General features: G+C 35.8%; 2 protein-coding genes across 2 annotated transcripts; one reads left to right on the top strand and one right to left on the bottom strand.

Annotated features, from left to right (window-relative positions):
- The first annotated feature begins 405 nt into the window (after window positions 1–405).
- foxn1 (forkhead box N1) lies at window positions 406–7,001 on the top strand. The gene is made up of 8 exons (XM_058745217.1): window positions 406–537; window positions 2,132–2,449; window positions 2,768–2,875; window positions 3,721–3,839; window positions 4,198–4,294; window positions 4,799–5,006; window positions 5,706–6,170; window positions 6,257–7,001. Exons 1-8 carry the CDS (start codon window positions 406–408, stop codon window positions 6,445–6,447), a joined length of 1,638 nt encoding a protein of 545 aa, XP_058601200.1. The 3' UTR covers window positions 6,448–7,001.
- Window positions 7,002–8,252: 1,251 nt separating this feature from the next.
- unc119a (unc-119 homolog a (C. elegans)) lies at window positions 8,253–17,858 on the bottom strand. The gene is made up of 5 exons (XM_058799488.1): window positions 17,467–17,858; window positions 10,724–10,837; window positions 10,438–10,537; window positions 9,225–9,397; window positions 8,253–9,123 (listed from the first exon to the last, which is right to left on the bottom strand). The coding sequence occupies exons 1-5, from the start codon at window positions 17,579–17,581 to the stop codon at window positions 9,011–9,013; spliced, it is 615 nt and encodes a 204-aa protein (XP_058655471.1). The 5' UTR covers window positions 17,582–17,858; the 3' UTR covers window positions 8,253–9,010.
- Between the last annotated feature and the right edge of the window lie 294 nt (window positions 17,859–18,152).

Raw genomic sequence — 18,152 nt, 5'->3', positions numbered from 1 at the left:
GTTAGTATGATGAATAATGTTTATATATTCACAATGGGATGATTTTGCATCATGCTGAGGTCATGGGACAAGATGTGCAAAGTGTGAATGTGTAACCGAATGTATATTCCTATACAGTATGTTGTGAAATTAGCTTGAAAGCAGGACCAGTGCCCCCAATTTAGCAAGGGTCAAGCCAACAAGCATTACAGCATTCCTCTGTGACATATATGTAAAGCTGTAAAACCACAGACCCTGACACTTGAATGAGTAAATCTCTGAGTGTAGTCTACATTTCTGTGTTTCTCATGTTTTTTCTTACAGTATCCTAAGGGATCATAATAGCATATTACAGCATATCTATTTGGGCTATTAATAAATCTGTCTACCTGTTCTGGTGTTTTGAAGAGGCAGGTTGTAGGGACGATGTCCTCTGAGCCCCAGGGCCTGTCTTTCCCATCTGTAAGCAGCAGCAGCAGCTCACCGATTCCTTCTCCAGGCGAACTACAATCTTTTGACCATCTTGGGTCGCCCTGCTTTCAGATGCCAGAATCACAGGTATTAATCATTTAATTTTAGAATTTGTTTTCATTTTTGAATTAATTTTGTATTACTTTGTTTTGAAGTGCTTCATTAAGTAGGTAGGTAGGTAGGTAGGTAGATAGATAGATAGATAGATAGATAGATAGATAGATAGATAGATAGATAGATAGATAGATAGATAGATAGATAGATAGATAGATAGATAGATTATCTATATAGATAGAGACTAAAACACAAAGTAAATTACAACTATATCGGACCATAAAATCAAATTATGAATTGGAAGATTATCTCCAGAGTGTCAGAGACACAAAGCAGAGACAGATCCTGACCAAGTACAGGCTCAGTGAGCACAGACTAGCCATCGAGACCGGCAGACACAGAAAGAGCTGGTTACCCAGAGAGCAAAGGGTGTGTGCTCACTGTGAGACAGGAGAGATCGAGACAGAGACGCACTTCCTCCTTCATTGTCATAAATACATATCAATAAGAAACCTCTACTTCAACAAACTCACCAACTTAATAAAGAACTTTACAACCATTAGTGAAACAGAACAAATAAAGATAGTACTAGGAGAGAGACAGACAGCAGCACTGGCTGCGAGATACGTGTGGACGTGCCATAGCCTGAGAGACAGCAGGTGAATGCGTGTAATGTGTGTAATATGTGTATTACATCTGACCTCAAAGTGTTTCCCTACTGTCTACCACAGTGACCCTCAGCCTGTGTGTGTTTATGTGTTAAACACTGTGGTATGAAATGTTCACATAATAAGTTCTTATTTGTTACACTGTTTATTTAAGTTTATATTGTTATAAGGTTTTTATTCTATTATTTTGATCTTTTCATTGGTATTATATTTCTCCACATATATTTCAAGCTTTGGCAATATTGTATTTTTTACAGTCATGCCAATAAAGCAATATTGAATTGAATTGAATTGATAGATAGATAGATAGATAGATGATAGTAGATGCACAGATAGATAGATAGATAGATAGATAGATAGATAGATAGATAGATAGATAGATAGATAGATAGATAGATAGATAGTGTTTGGGAAAAACGACATGTAAGGTAATCTATCTGAATCCAGATGAAATCTCTGATAAGTCGTTGGTTCTATAGCATCAGTCCAGACTGTTCTGTAGTTGCCGCTTTTTAAAAACTGCTGCTCAGCAGCTGCTCTGATTACGACACCGTGTCATAATTATTACCGTTTGATGAGGACATGAACCCCCACACAAGGCACTATTCAAGGACACAAGACCCCGGGGCAGAAAGAGAAGTATTTCATCCTGCCTTTTCATCAAATCCTTGTGATTTAATATTAATTAATTATGTCCTCCAGCGAAGGCTGTATGTCACATTAAATGCTTTTATGGACTCTTTAGCAGATCAAAGATCTTTAAGTGCTACTGCATTTCCTCTTGGAAAACTGCTTCATGTTAAAGAGTGCATTAATTAGAAATGAATCTGGGGCGCAGCTTTAAATGGAATGTGTTTCACATATATTGATACTATACAATTGTACGTTGTATGACATTTCTTATTGATGCAGGTTTGATTGATATTAGATCTGTTTTTGCATTATTTTGTTGTCTATAGTGTCACCAGAGCAATGTTGGAGAAGGGTTTGCACCGTACTCCCAAAGAGAAAGCGTTCCTTACAGGCAGAAGAGTGCTGAGCGCTTTCGTAGACACAGTGTAGATGGAAGCCCTGTTGGACAAGAATCTGGCCTAATGGAGAATAGTCACTACCATCCATACAGGCGTCAATGCAGTGAAGGGGCCATCAGTGAGGTTCAGACCTTCAGTTGTCTCAGAAGAGCTGGACTGGTTGGGAAACTCACCACAACTGATGGAATAGAGGAACAATCCTCTTGGACTCCGTTAAGCACTGATGTGGAAACCACCAGTATCATGGTGAGACTGAAGGACTATTTAAGATTTCTTGTTCAGGTGAAAAATATGAATTTTCCTATACGTTTAGAGGAATTCACACAGTATGGAAAATAATTCAAAAGAAAGGAAAATCATACAACATATAACTAAAATTGAGATAACCTATATGGCATGAAAGCTCTTTTAAATTCTTGCCAGTATATTTAGGCCAGGGGCAAAAAACATGGAAATGAGAAAACTTGCCAGGCAGATGTGCAAGCAGATGTCCTTATTACACTTTCTAAAGACGCATTTATGATATGTCAGCATTAAGTAGATCATGGTCTGTTTTTGGGGCAGGGAACTCAACACCACTACAGTGAGCCTCAGACGAGCACTGAAGAACCTCCCGGCTACACATCAGTGAACCATCAGCCGTACAGTCCCATCAGTCCTCTGCAACATCAGGTACACTTGATATTGACAGAGTGAAAGAATGCATGATATACTGATTACATAAACTAACACTCAAAGGTTTTGGGTTGGTAGGATTTTTTAATGTTCATAAGAAGACTCTTATCTCACAGTAAGATGTAAAATGTGTTTTTCTATATAGATATATTTTCAATTGTAATTTATTCTTTGTCTAATTTATTCTTCAGTGCCACATTATCCTTTAGAAATCATTCTGTTGATCTGATGCTCAAGAGGCATTTCTTAATAATTATTAGCAATGTTGAAAGTGGTTGCTGCATAATATCTTTGTGGAAACCGTGATATGTTTTTCATGATTCTTTAATGAATAGAAAGTTCAAAAGAACAGCATTTATTTGTAATAGAAATTTTTGTAACATTATGAAAGTCTTTACTGTCACTTTCGATTAATTTAATGTGTCCTTCTTGAAAAAAAAAATTAAAAATGCACTTTTGAACAGTAGTGTATATATAAATTAATATAACTATGTGTATAAGGAAGTCAGTATGACTACTGTAGGTTAGTCTTGGCATGTGTAAGAAAGTAGAAATGATCAAATGGTTTTGGACGCATGTTCACAGTCAAAACATTGGCAGGAAGTTATACTACATCTTTAGACTGACGAATAACATAGACTCACTCTTGTTGAACATGGATGTAATGGAAGCTTAAAAATTCAAACAAGCAAAAAAAAAGTATATACAGTATATATATATATATATATATATACAGTATATATATATATATATATATATATATTTAACTACTAATAACTACAACACTCACAAATAGGTATTTATTATGGCTTTTCAGTTTTTATGTGTATGTCTGTCTCTAGTTTTACTCTTCAAGAGGAAGAGACACTATTTCTCACTACTATAACCAAAGCCTCTCATCACAAACATCTCAAGACAATTCTGTCCAGACACTCTACCCTAAACCTGTCTACTCTTACAGGTACGTATTTGCACCTCACCTGTTTTATCCTGGTAAAATAAGGCATCTTTTCAAAGCAGCTCATTCTGAAACCTCTGTTTGTTGTCATCTGAAACCTGTTAGTTCAACCTAATTGCCATTCCATTTAAAATTATTATATTATTCTGTTTAAAAACTAAACTGCTCACAGCTAAACTAATCAGAAATCTGTAATGATAAGATTTAATGTCATTATTCATGTGAATGTGCTGTCACTTTGGATAAAATTGCCTGCCGAATGCATAAAAATGTAATTTATCCAAACAAATCAAAATAAACCAATGCTTCACAGGAGTCTTGTTTGGATGGTAATGTTTCATTGTTGAATATTTCTTTTCAGTATTCTCATTTTCCTGGCTCTGAGGAATAGCAAAACAGGTAGTCTACCAGTAAGTGAGATCTACAGCTTCATGACGGAGCATTTCCCCTACTTTAAGGTAAACTGCACTACCACATCTCAAAATAATTCTAATATACAGTACATTGATCTACAGTGAACAGTTGGTATCTTGGCAGAAGCCTGTGCATGATTAATGCAACAAATCCAGAATGCAAACAGAGTTATTTACCAGGAGTAATTTCCTCAGGCTTTGTGGAATATGCCTGTTATGGCATGATCTTTATATACCTGATGATTTGGTTCACCCTCCTCTTGGCGCTGTGCAGGTAAAGGGATTTACAATGTGACATTGTTTTGGCTCATCATTAGGTAAACATGCAGATCCATACCTATCCAGTGTTGACTTCACTGAGGGAAGGGTTGTAAGAAAGAGGTTTCATTCGAGAAATGACTGGTGCAATCTCTATTTTAGATTCAGTTCTTTCTGTGAATATCTTAGAATATTCTAGAAACCACATAGAAGCTACTCTACCACCCTTAACAACTTAGCAACCACTTTACAATGCCATAACGAACCACTATTTCATTTGTTATTCTTCAGACAGCACCTGATGGCTGGAAGAATTCTGTCCGACACAACCTCTCTTTGAACAAATGCTTTGAGAAAGTGGAGAACAAGAATGGGAACTCCTCCCGAAAGGGCTGCCTGTGGGCCCTGAACCCGGCGAAGATAGAGAAGATGCAGGAGGAACTTCACAAGTGGAGACGTAAAGATCCCCTGACTGTCCGGAGGAGCATGGCCCGACCAGGTACGCAATGAGATCAGAAAATTCTATAATATTTAAGGTCATATTTGTTGGTCTGAACATGAAACATGCAAAAAATATCCCAGATTACCCAAATTCACCTATACGATTGTTGTAAATGGAGTGTATACTTATGCTCCTATCCTTTTATATAAAATGTTTTCATGTTTATTTTAAATAGAATAGACAAAGAAAGACAAAGTATATTTGGTATTTACTAAGCCATATATATGCTACAGTAATAATGTGAAATATTATCACAATTTCAGTATATTTTTAAATGGAATTTATTTCTATTATGGCAAAGCTGAATTTTCAGCATCATTACTCCAGTCTTCAGTGTCACATGATCCTTCAGAAATCATCTTAATATGCTGATTTGGTGCTCAAGAAACATTCCTTATGATTAATGTTGAAAACGGTTGTGCTGCATAACATTTTTGGGCAAAATGTGATACATTCAATTACATTTGATATATTCGGTTCAATAGAACAAAATGTATTTAAGATATAAATAATGCATCCTTATTAAAAATAAAAGTATACATTTCTATAAAAAAATCTTACTGACCCCATACTTTTTAGATATTACACAATATTACTCATTTATATTATGAAATTTTATGAAATATATATGTGTGTGTATATATATATATATATATATTGTATATTAAAAATATGTATTTATGCTCTTTGTTTTAGAGGAGCTGGAACGCCTTCTTGGGGAGAGACCTGAAAAATTGAAGTCTCTTGGAGCTCACTTCAGTCTACCAAGCAGCCATACATATTCTCAACCTTTAAGAGTTGCCATGCATCCTGCGTACGGACACCAGCCTGTCCATGACACTAGTGTCCCTCATCAGCAATCCCTCTACAACCCTTTACCCTCCCAAACTGTCATCCCACCTCCCCCCTACTTATCCCCAGACCCTTTATCTTTCTCATACTACCCTCCTGTCACCCATCAGCCCAGTGCCGGGCATCCCTCCAGTCCCAGGACAGGCTGCTTGGATTCCCCCTTACCAGCACACACCCCACCGAGCTACAGCACCGCCCTGCAGGCTAGTCACAGCGCTACAGCAAGCATGCAGGAGCTTCTGCTGGATGGAGAAATCAGTAATGATGTCGATGCATTAAATCCCAGCCTCACAGATCTACAACTACATGGTAAGATCGAGTTTGAAACATTAGCCATGTTTGCAGCAGTTGAGCTGCTTTGTTGTTCACGACTCGTTCTCTGTCTTTGTTTAAAGGGAATCTTTGGGAGGAGCTTAGGAATGACAGCCTCGCTCCGGATTCACTGGTAATCATGGACAGTCCCAGTCAAACACGGGATAGCGCGGGGGTCTGTGGGGGTTTAGCAGAGACTGACGGTCGGGTGCAAGGCAGCATTTCTGAGCTTTATCTCAGCGGGCTCTACACAACTCCTATTCCTCTGCTATGAGAAAGTAACCTGTGTGTTGCATCCCAAGTCATCTTTGTTATCCAAAATAGAAAAAAGTTTATATTTTTGAATGTCTAAAAATTATGATTTTTATGCTAAATGGTGTGTGCTGAATGTTTTTATTGCTTAAATGCCGTATGCTGTCCAATCCCACTAAACCAGTTTTTCTACACTGAAAAAAATTGGTGTAGAAATACTTTTTACTCCGAAATTGCTAGGACATCTCACAATTAGTTAGCCACAAAGCAGGTAACAATATAGTAGAAAAAAACTAAGTAGTATTTTCTTATAAAACATACTCCAGTAATCTTTATTTTTTTTACAACTTGGGAAAATAATTTTTTACCGTGTACCAACCTTTTTGACTCCAAGACCCCCATTATCTAGAAGAATATTCAAAGATGCCATGGCTTTTCCTAATTTACTGGATAATGATTAAGGATAAGTATTTTTTTACTCACAATTTCTACCTGATAAAATATTCTAGAGCTTGCCATAACTAGAAAAATGAATATTCATAATGAATGCCCACGAAGTTATAAGATTTCATTAATTCACATATCTTTTCTAGGTTTAGATCTTACCTTTATAATTAGGCTACCTCATATATCCAGGAGTTGTTGAGACGTAGAATTAAAATAAGAAATATCTTTTATTTGTTGTTGTGTTAGCTTATTTTAATGCTTGTTTTTATCTTAAGTCATTTTGAGGTTCCCTTACTGTATATAAGCTTGTGGAGGCCCCCTAGTGGGCTCTAAAATCCTTCCATTGGTATTTTTGGAAATTCCAAAACGTTCTGTAAGCATTTAATGCTCAAAATCACTTGAATATGGCCTAAATTGTCTTATATTGTTTGCTGAAATTCAACAATAACCTAATGTGTTTTTTGTAATGTGTAAAAGTGTTTTGAGTTGGTAATATTTTAATGAGGTGTTCTGGACTTGCATTTGCCATGGCATCCACTGGGGTGTGTGGTTGCCTCTTTTTTATACTGTCTTCCCATAGCAACACACAATTAAAGCACTATATCAAATTAAAACAGATCTCCTGAATTGCAGGATTTTTACTAGATCTCTGTAAGCACAGGTCACAGTTATTTTTTCATAATACAGTACCTGAGGTGGGCTCATCTGATCTATTGCACTATTGCAGAACTGAATCTTAAGTCAGATGCATAAATGATCACAACATATAAGGCATTTGTGTTATAATAATACACTGATTTGATCTGAACATGTAGCATATAGCATATGTTTTATTACGGTAAATTATTATTTTTGCCCTTGGTTGTATCATATATTATTCTTTTGATTATCTACAGAACTATTACGTTTGCAGTTAGTCAGATTTGTTTTTAATCAATATTTTTATTCAGCAAGGACACATTAAATTGATCAAAAGGCTTTAACATTGTTACAATTTTTTTTTTTTTTTACAAAAAAATCTATTTTTTCAATTGATCAATTTATAAAAAATAAATAAATAAAAAATAAATAAATATTAAACAGCACATCTTTTGTCAGTGTTAATAATAATAATAATAATAAATGTTTCTTGAGCACTACATCAGCAAAATTACATTTGAAAATATTCAATTATTCAAATAGATAAACACAATATTACCATTTTTACTATAATTGTGAACAAACAAATGCAGCCCTGGAGAGCATAAGAGATTTATTATTAAAAACTGTTATCTGTCCCAAACATTTAGATGATAGTGCACAGTTTAAATATTGTTTTATCTGAATGAAACCACTACGGCGGAGTTTTATGTGTAAAAGAAATTAATTAAATCAAACATATTGATGATTTAAAGAACTTTGAAATTTTTATTTTTCTCTTTTTTGTTAAATAGCATGAAATAATTGACAGATATCTATCACTATTATTTGACAAAAGATGCTATTAAAAATATGTGTGACAATGTATATCAATATAAATAAGAGCATAATAATATAAATAACATAGATTTACATAATCGACCAAATTATGAGCATTCAAAAATGAAAGTGAGAAAAATGAAGCAAAACCAGGCCCTTCTGTAGGGGCCTACAGGAAGTGGGTGCAATGTCAGGGCAAAATACACAGTTCCTGACAGTATCCCTTCCTTTACACTCTGCATTGGTCACTGTATCTCCAACTCACTCAACATGATGCTCTTTTTATGCTTTAGAAGCCTTGAGCGACATCACTGTATGGACATTTAGTCAAAAATCAGAGTTGTTTAGAATTATTAGGCTTTGGGCTTTGAAAATCACATAAAAAACAGAGCATGCAATGGATGCACATGTGCACAGGTACACTCATATCCTCGAAGAGAAAGAGTTATCACATACTTCACATGATTCTAAGGAAAAAAGTAGTACTGGCCCATTCTGAGCAACATTCTTTCTTTCTCTCTCTCACACACACATACAAATCCTGAGATTGGGGTGTTTTTTGTTTGTTTAACCAAATGCATCATCACATACTGTATAAGATTAGATGCCTAGATGCCACTTTCAATAGATGTTCCTCTGCTGGTCCATTGAAACTCAATGCAAAAAGTGAGAATGACTTCCTATGGTCCACCGTTGTAAGAATAATCTGCCTTATTGTGCATCACAAGCTTGTTGTCCACAAAGTAAAAGCTGTCAGATTGCGTCTCATAAGGGTGAAGGATCATTTCACGCACTATGGAGGGATACAAGAAACACAGTGTCACATATTAGGTCCAGCCATAAGATCACAAACTAATCAACAGCAAACAGCTGATAAGAACATTTAGAACTTACTTATTTCTTCAGAGAGTGGTGGAAACTCATAGATGTGTTCACAGGTGTTCTTACTGCTCGGGATGCAGAAACCAAACTCAAAGTCAAAGCTCTTCAGCAGCTGCCCACGGAAATAGTGCCTTTCTATCATTCGGAAGTTGTTGATGGGAACATCGCCTACAGTGAACTCCACCCTGTGGAAGTGGGAAAGGACACATGGATTTTGTAGCATTGAAAATGGCTCCTTCCATGTTGATGTGATGTTTTAGAAAGAAATCTCTGACGCTCAGCAAGTCTGAATTTATTTAATCAGAAATACAGTAAAAACAGTAATATTGTGAAATAAGATTACAATTAAAAAATTTTTTGGCTTAATACGGTTAAAATTGTAATTTATTCCTGTGAGGGCAAAGCTGAATTTTCATCATAATTACTCCAGTCTACAGTGTCAAATGATCATTCAGAAATTTCTTCCGATATGCAGATTTTTCTTATTATTATCAGTGTTGAAAGTTCAAAAACAGCACGTATTTGAAATAGACATTTAATAACATTATAAATGCATTGTCTGACAGTTTTGATTAATTTAATGCATCCTTGCTGAATAAAAGTATAAATAATTATAAAGCTGAAAAAACCTTTGAATGGTAATTAACAGAATTTGTATTGCTACCACGCCTTTAAGACTTCTATTTAAACATTTTGTCACATGTGAAATGTAATACAGCTTATACAATATATTTTCTTCCCCATCCTTTAATAACAGTCACTTTTATAGCCTCTCGTATTACATTGTGACAAGTTCACAAAACAACTGTAAAAAATATAAACTATAGTATATAAGGCCACTTCAGCAAATTTACAGTGTACAACCTTTATTTCACAATTACCTTACTAAACCAATTTTGAATTACATTTTACTCTTATCATTAGTTATCTTTAGTTATTCTTGTGTGTAGGACTAATAGTATCCTACTTTCTTCTCATTACTTGCCTTTGACAAGATGGGTCATGTGTTACAGTGCTGTAACATGGTCTTTTTTTACTTGGAAGGAAGTTGTGAAATGGTATTTTTTTTTTTTTAAAGTACAATTAACCCATTTATCTCAAAATATCAATAAAAACTTGATTCATCATAATATGACCCCTTTAAAGATTAAGTCAAAGTGTGATTTCAGGTTAATTTTAGGTTGCAATTAAGATCAAGTGTAATCCTGCCACTGATTGCACTTACGTGGCGCCAACCTGGCGTAGTCGGAGGAAAGCGGGGGTGAACTGGTAACGCACAAAGCGCCCGGCGTTCTGGTCAAAGTCCGTTCTGTCCTCCCCACTCTCTGTGAATCAGAAAGGGGTCGGCATTACCAAACGAGCCTTTGAAGGGCTCTTGTGCAGCGCACTGCATCTAAATGGAAATCAGGGCTTTATGGGAAAAAATCAAAACGAGCCTTGCATTTAAATGTAGAGTCTGTGTGGGTGGAGTGAGGAAGTGAATTTGAGAGGTCTTCTGGCTCCTTGCCTACCTGTTGTAGGGGGTTTGGTGATCTCAAAAAGAACCGTGCCTGTCTCCATGTCTCGGATTTTGAACCTGGTGAAGTCGATCTTGTGTATGTTCTGCTCTGGACCACAGAGGTAATCTATGGAAACAAAAACAAACCAGGATGCGCCTCAGTTCTGACTCTCATTAGGTTATCATTTGTAAGATAATGAAATATGAATGGAACATTAATACGACGTGATTCTCTCCAGACTTGTCGCAACATTTGAAAATATATAGCTAACCACTTTTTAACGCTGTAGGTGTGTGTGACATACAGTAGGTCACATGCATCAAAGACATGCCTCTGGGCTGAGAGCCGTACCCTTGTGTGATAGACTACAGGGACAAAAAGAGCTATTTCTGTTCTCTCTGATGTTGTGTGGAAATGACATTGATGATGACCATACACCTCCTCGAATTCATTACCTGCCTGCAGAGACTGATACTGTTTAGAAATACTGTCAGAACAACAGGAAAAGTGATATACTGACAGACAAACATTAAAAGCACATAATTTTCCTTTTGATTCAAAATTTAAGTTTGCTTTAACAGTGTGCTTGTTCTGCTTTGTGTAAAAAGATGACAGTTGGTTGGATGTTTTGCTTTAGTAATAATGTGCTATAGTATAATGACAATAACAAAGTAGTGTATAATTTGTTCTCATTAATCTATTATTATTATTACATTATTAGATGTAAATTAGCTATTAGCTAACTCTGGTGCAATTACTTTTAATTGTACATTGTCCCTGTAAAAATAAACAATAAAGTAAAGTTCCAGAGCAAATTTTTGGCTAAGGGGAAAATCTCTCATCACGTTATATTTTATGTAACTTTAATGCTGTATATCAGAGGGCTGCCTTTGTACTTTTGACTTTTATGATGGCTGTTGATATTTATTAAATATTATTATTCACTAACTAAATATTTTATATAACAGTAGTAATTATTTAAAGGTGGGGTATGCATTTTTTCAATAACGCTTTAGAAAACTGAGGCCGATAAAAAACAAAAGAGGTAAACATCTGCGGAACAAACGAAGGCTTACACCGTGTCTACACCGGATGCGTCTGATGTAGACACGGTGTTACGAAAAGTCAAGAAGAAGGACTCGTGTAAATTTTGGATCAGCTTTCCAGCACTGGAGAGAACCAAGGAGCGGGAAGGCCTGCGATCGGGCACTGAGGTGGTTTTTTTTCTTCTCGATAGGTGAATAACATTGGTTTTGCTTTGTTTCACAGAACTAATCGTTGCCGTACGTATGTGTGGGGCGGAGCTATCAAAATAGGGGCGAGACCCTTTTGGGGTAGGGGCGTGTTTGTTTTGGTGATTTCAAATGTCAACATTGGCTACCAGAAATCACTTACCCCACCTTTAATAATAGTATTTAGTATTTTATGTGTTGGTGATGATGATTTTATTTACATTATTCCGCCATTAGATGGCGACAAGAGACTTTTATGAGAGAGTCAGCAGTAAAGACTTTTATATAGAAAGAGTCATATAACCTGGGTTGTAAACAAGGAAGTATTTTTACTTTCAAAAACACCTTGTAAGATGCAGAAATCACCCTTAACAGATGAAAGGATAGTACGACAAAGATATCGCTTTCCTCAGTGGGCATTCAAACTAATGTTTTATTGTGAGAATGAGATTGAGCTGAAGAATGAATGCTGTATCAGACACAGATAATCACACTCGCTCTGTCCATCTCTCATAATACTCTACTTTAGATATTATAGTGAGCTTTTAATACAGTAATACTTTAAGCTTTACTTGAAGCAACTCAATGTTCCTTTGTTACTAATTCTAAAGTGACGTTTTGGAATTTGTAACGGAGGATTGAGCTCAGCTCTCAACAAGCATAACTGTCAACTTGAGATTCAAATCAGTGACGGAAGGAAGTAGTTCTGCACAAAAGAGAGTTTTTAAAGACACTCTGTTGTTTCTCATTATGCATTTACACACTCATGTTGTTGAACTGTTGTATAAACGCAATATCACACTTGTAGCCATGCGATATGGCTGTATATCAGCATGCTGTGATGCAGATATACAGCCATATATTTATATACATACAACTGGTTTTTGAATTTATTGATCAAGGCATTAGAGTTTGTGTGTAATATCTGATTTACATAAAAATTTTATGGAGACCGACCCATAAACAAAGCATTCCTTTGGTGTCCCTGGGCCCCAGTTTAAAAATCTAATACAATAACAGTGGAACGTAACTGTCCAAATACTACATGTGGTGATTTATTTGTGGCCTGGAGTTAATGACTTGGGTCAGTCCAGTCTTATCATGCTCTTTCACATGCGTCGCTTTTTCCTCATGCCAGACTCCCAGAGGAGGCACATGAGGTGCGAGGAGCAGCTGTGTCAGCCCTCTTGTCCCAGGGATGGATTATACTTAAGAAGCTTACATTGTTCACCATCACATGGCACAGATTGGGAGATGCTAAGGGGATTTGGGACAACTCTAACTTTTGAGAGGTCCATCTCTGCTAGGATGACACAGAGATGAGCTCAACACTACCGGCTGAGTATATCACTTCCTTCCAGTGGGACAGTGCAGACGTCCCACCTATCCTCTACCCAAGCTTCCTGTTAGTTAACAGATGGGCAACACTGGATTTAGCCAATCGCTTGAGATATTTATAGCTCCTCTGCTTCAGAAGTGTGCCAAGCTGAGAAAGGGAAGGCAAAATGCTAACATCTGCTTAGGCTTTAAAACAGCTTTATATTGTGGTTTATTAATAAAATAATTAACCATTTCATGTAAGCATGAAAATAATTATGCTGTTGGAAAAAAATTTAAAATGGCAGTGTTCCACAAAACTGTCACAAATCAGATATGTGATGATGAAAATGATAAATGAACATTTTAAACAATCAAGCATTACTCATTCACTAAACAATGTCCTATGTCCTGATTCACTCTGAAGAGCTGATTCAGAGCGGAACACTGAAACTTGAATAGACAAGAAACAGATACTTTGCATATTTCACTGTTTTTTTACTGAACTTGCTAATGCCACAAAACTTGCTTGTTATGTCATCACCTTTATAGCACTCAATAAATTGCTCAGAGAAATGTTTTTCAATGCTTACTTCACCTCATGAATTGGCACACAGTGGGACCAATCTACTGTATATGAGCTAACACTGCTGTGTGTGAGTGTGAGTGCAAAAATACAAATCATCAGTGAAGAGGTGAAGACCACAGAGACTACAGATGAACAGAGACAGTTCATGTCAACATAAATAATGGTGCATATTTTTAAGTGTAAATCATAGTAATTTAAACTTTATTTAGTAATTTGTATGCTTTAAAATGAAAACAGAATGAGAAATAATCTGGACACAACACAGTATTTTTTAATATTAAATTAGAAGATAAAACAGAAACTCTAGTTTTCATAACCACATTTTCATGCTGTAGGCATCATAAGTGTAGTCAATTATTTTTAATATTGAGAAGGTAAAATTTTAATATAATATAATATTATTATTATAAGTTTAGTCAATTATTTAGAGTGTTGAGAAGGTACATTAAAAAATAAAACCTATCTAATTTCATAACCCCATTTTCATGGAGGTATCTTAAGTGTAGTCATTTGTTTTTAATACTCAAATGGTAACATTTTTAAATATAGTATAACTTATAATTTATAACATAAAATACCTAGTTTCATAACCCCATTTTCATAATGGAGGCATTGTTATAAGTTTAGTCAATTATTTATAATGTTTAGCTGATGCATTTTAAAAGTAAAATAAATATCTAGTTTTCATAACTCAGTTTTCATGATGGAGGCCTCATTAGTGTAATCATTTTTCATAAGTGTAAAGTCCAATATCAGGATAATTGAAAAACCTCACATCAAGTGGGCAAGGCTCCTGGTTTGTTTATGAAGCATCTGCTTTATTTGTGAACTATAAAAAAGTGAAAATGTGCAGTAGTTACTTTAATGAGTTGCTTTAATGCCTGTTCCTTAAAGATGTTTTGCTTGTGTAACCTAAAATAGCCACGTTAATTAATTTATATTAAGCAGTATCTGTGTGATTTTTAGATTATCTGACAAAACGTCAAATGTGTGCAAATCTATCATCAAGACAGAAATCTAGTAATCAGAGAAATGTGGCAGTCAAGTATCAATGTAGCTTTCCAAACCACCAAGGAGCCTTGCTTCACTGCTTCTAATGCTGTCACCTAGCAACATATCTTCTGAATCCAATCCAGGATAACTACCACCTGTTATTTTTGGGTAAACAAAGGGAACTGCTGCGTATAACAAACACAGATTATGATAGATCCAGCGTTCATTTACAAGACCACACGGGTTCATTTAGATTTATGAGGCATAATGTGCATATCTAAACACTGATGTTTCCAAACACTCTAAATTAAGTGCCAAATTGAGCAGTTAAACCAAAGATTATAGAAGGATGTAACCATTTGCTAAAATGCCATTCTATTTCCCTAATGAAATCGCAAACATTTATTTAACATAACTGACATTTACACCATTTTAGCTCTTAAATATACTCTGCGTTCTTTTTTATAACAGTAACATGAGTTAAAGAAGACAAAAAAAGCAAGCTTGCATACAAATGTCCACTTTCCTCAGAATAGCAGCCTGTATCCTTAATCAAGAGCAGCTTTTATTTTTAGAGCGCTAATCCAAGTGATTAGCCAGACATGTTTTTTTCCATTTAAATAAAGGAGAGTGATTTCTCAGCACTTCTCTTCCATGCATTTTGTGAATATATTTATTCAAATAGATGTTTCAAAGCTCAGGATAAGAATACACTGTTGATTTTTGACTGACAACAACAAGGGGTGGCAAAGATGAGACAGAGTAGCTATTATTTCCAAGTGAAATATTCTTTATGGACTGTGAGAAGTCATGTGATAAGAGTAACAGTAATGCAAATGTCTTTCAGTAAGTTTTGACAGTGCCAGTGTTGTAAAAACGGTTGATGATCTGAAATCTGTAGAAACGGAGCATTTGCATTTAACAGATCTGGTCTTTGCTCAGTTATCTTTAAGTGCCAGATAGAGTGCCTTGCATGCTGGAGCAATGAGCAAGACAACATTAAAACAGCCAGAACAACAGCTCACAAGCAATATTGAGCCATCCAGCTGTACTAAAGCTTATCCGAGTTCCTGAAGTTATACATGCAACAATTATAATATACAGATCCAACAAGGTCCTCTTTTTAACTGTAATTACATTGTAAGCTAATTAGTGAAGAAGAAACAGTTCTTGAATGAGTAAATCAGAATTGTACTTCCTTTTAAGTATCATTCCAACACTCTGCATCATGACAGATTTCCAACACAATAATATGTACTAGCTGAAATAAAGTTTTTGTTATTTTATATTTTTAGTTATTATATAAATTATTTTATTTCAAGCAATATATTTAACTGTATTAACCCTACCACTTGTTTAAGTTTGTGCTACAGTACTTACAGAAAACATGTTCTCTCTTGTAAGTTTCTTTAGAAAGAATGAATCTGTCAACATTATTAGATGTATTTCTGTTGTGCACTTATCTGTGTGTGGCACACATATTATATACAGTAATTAAAGTAAATGCTGAAGAATGTTTTGAGAAAACCTTCCCAGATAGTATGAGCTTCGGCAAGAGTAATAACTTTGTAATCTTACATGGACATATAAACCTTCATTAAAAATGAATAATGGATAGAATAAGATAGGCTATCTTATTTAGATTCTAGAAAAACATTATGCAAAACAATCACACCTGAGAATCAGTTAGGCTATCTTGTTTAACAGATATGTATCTCTCTTGTATTTAATGACTTTTGCCCTATGTTAACTGTTGTTGTTTGTTTGATTAAACAAACAAACAAACAAACAAACAATAACTAGCCTATATTTCACACCTTTCTTTCTTTTTCAGCCTATTTTGATGAAATACCACTGATTACAACAAACCTCAAAATGTATACCTTTGACTAGGCTACACGTTTTCATATGAACAGCCATTCATTAACCACGTCAGTTTAATACACAGTGATTAGTAAGTGTTGTGATTCACTAAACAGAACCGGCTCATTAGAGTCATTCGTTCGAGAAGCGGACTACATTAGTCAACGCTGTAGGACCATAGTTTTGATTCGCTGAAAAGAACCGGCTCAAAAGAGTCATTCATTCGCAGCGCAGATGAACAGTCGTACAGTTAAATCACTATCCGAGTATTTTACTACGCTGTTCCGTCCGCTTCGACAGACCTGTTAACGTCATTAAATTATTCCGTTTCAGTAGCCTATTGTTAAATAATGCATGTATTTCTCAGCCCATTCATCGGTAAACTTAATAGCCTACGTCGTCATTGTCAGTCAGTAGCCTACATGGAAATGTCCACAGTGTTGTTTATTTACCAAGGAAGAGCCGAATGAACCATATCACTGGGTTCGTTCGGCCAAAATGAAGACCATACAAAGACGCAGACGCTAAATTAAATCGTTACATCGAAGTCACATTCTAAATGAAGACGTTCCATTTTAAATGAAGTTTCGTACTTAGAATGTCTCAGCGCGAGACTGAATAAAACGCAAACCGCGAGACTAAACACGCAGGAGCGAAACCTGCTATTTCGCACTGGTAAACGTGCAACAGTGTAAGTTAGCAGAGCAGCTCGTCAGCGGAAGCTTCCTGTTTGATAGTGACATTGATGTTACTGAACTTACTGTCTGTGATCTTCTGCAGCCCGAGTACATCCTCCGGCGATATTTCTGTGTTTTTTAACAAATCCTCTTCAGTCGTACACGGGACACCCGCGTCGCAGCCTTGCTTCACTTTCATCTCTAAATGCGATACGTTGCTGCTGTTCGTGCACGAGTTGCAGTCTTTGCACCCAACCTCTCTGGCAAGGGCCGTTTGTTTGCCTCACCTCTGCTGTGTTATGCGTTCTCGTTATTTAACGCAGGGTTTTTACGGATACAAGAATAGCACATTCACCTCCCCCAGCCAGCCAGTCTTCTAAAGATATTGAGTTATTTTACTCCTTCTTTCCTAGGGCGAGTGGCTCTCTCTCGCTCTGTAATCTGCATGTCTGTCTGCTGCTGAAGGTATTAAAGCAACCACTTCATGTAATCGAGCAAAACCCGAGAGAGATGAACAGTATTAACTTGCGGAAGGAAGTGGGCAGACGGTTCGAAAGTCGCTTCTGTTTTAAAGTAATGTCTGCTGTGTCATTTTGATCAGACTTTTTTTTCTTTATATACTGTACATATACATAGAGAGAGAGAGCTTTTATACAGCTTCTTATCTATATCTATCTATCTATCTATCTATCTATCTATCTATCTATCTATCTATCTATCTATCTATCTATCTATCTATCAACCCTTACGAAAATTAACCATGGTTTTAC

This window comes from Onychostoma macrolepis, chromosome 15 (assembly GCF_012432095.1).
Source record: "Onychostoma macrolepis isolate SWU-2019 chromosome 15, ASM1243209v1, whole genome shotgun sequence".
NCBI classification, from domain to species: domain Eukaryota; kingdom Metazoa; phylum Chordata; class Actinopteri; order Cypriniformes; family Cyprinidae; genus Onychostoma; species Onychostoma macrolepis.
Note: the sequence above shows the minus strand (reverse complement) of the source record. Positions and strands in the feature narration are given on the sequence as shown.

Excerpts from the sequence above, each read along its gene's own strand:
- foxn1 (XM_058745217.1), top strand. The coding sequence starts at position 406 with ATGTCCTCTGAGCCCCAGGGCCTGTCTTTCCCATCTGTAAGCAGCAGC. Across the intron at positions 3,840-4,197 it reads AAACCTGTCTACTCTTACAG|TATTCTCATTTTCCTGGCTC; the intron begins GTACGTATTTGC and ends ATTTCTTTTCAG. Across the intron at positions 4,295-4,798 it reads AGCATTTCCCCTACTTTAAG|ACAGCACCTGATGGCTGGAA; the intron begins GTAAACTGCACT and ends GTTATTCTTCAG.
- unc119a (XM_058799488.1), bottom strand. The coding sequence starts at position 17,581 with ATGAAAGTGAAGCAAGGCTGCGACGCGGGTGTCCCGTGTACGACTGAA. Across the intron at positions 10,838-17,466 it reads GCTGCAGAAGATCACAGACA|ATTACCTCTGTGGTCCAGAG; the intron begins GTAAGTTCAGTA and ends TTGTTTCCATAG. Across the intron at positions 9,124-9,224 it reads ACCACTCTCTGAAGAAATAA|TGCGTGAAATGATCCTTCAC; the intron begins GTAAGTTCTAAA and ends ATCCCTCCATAG.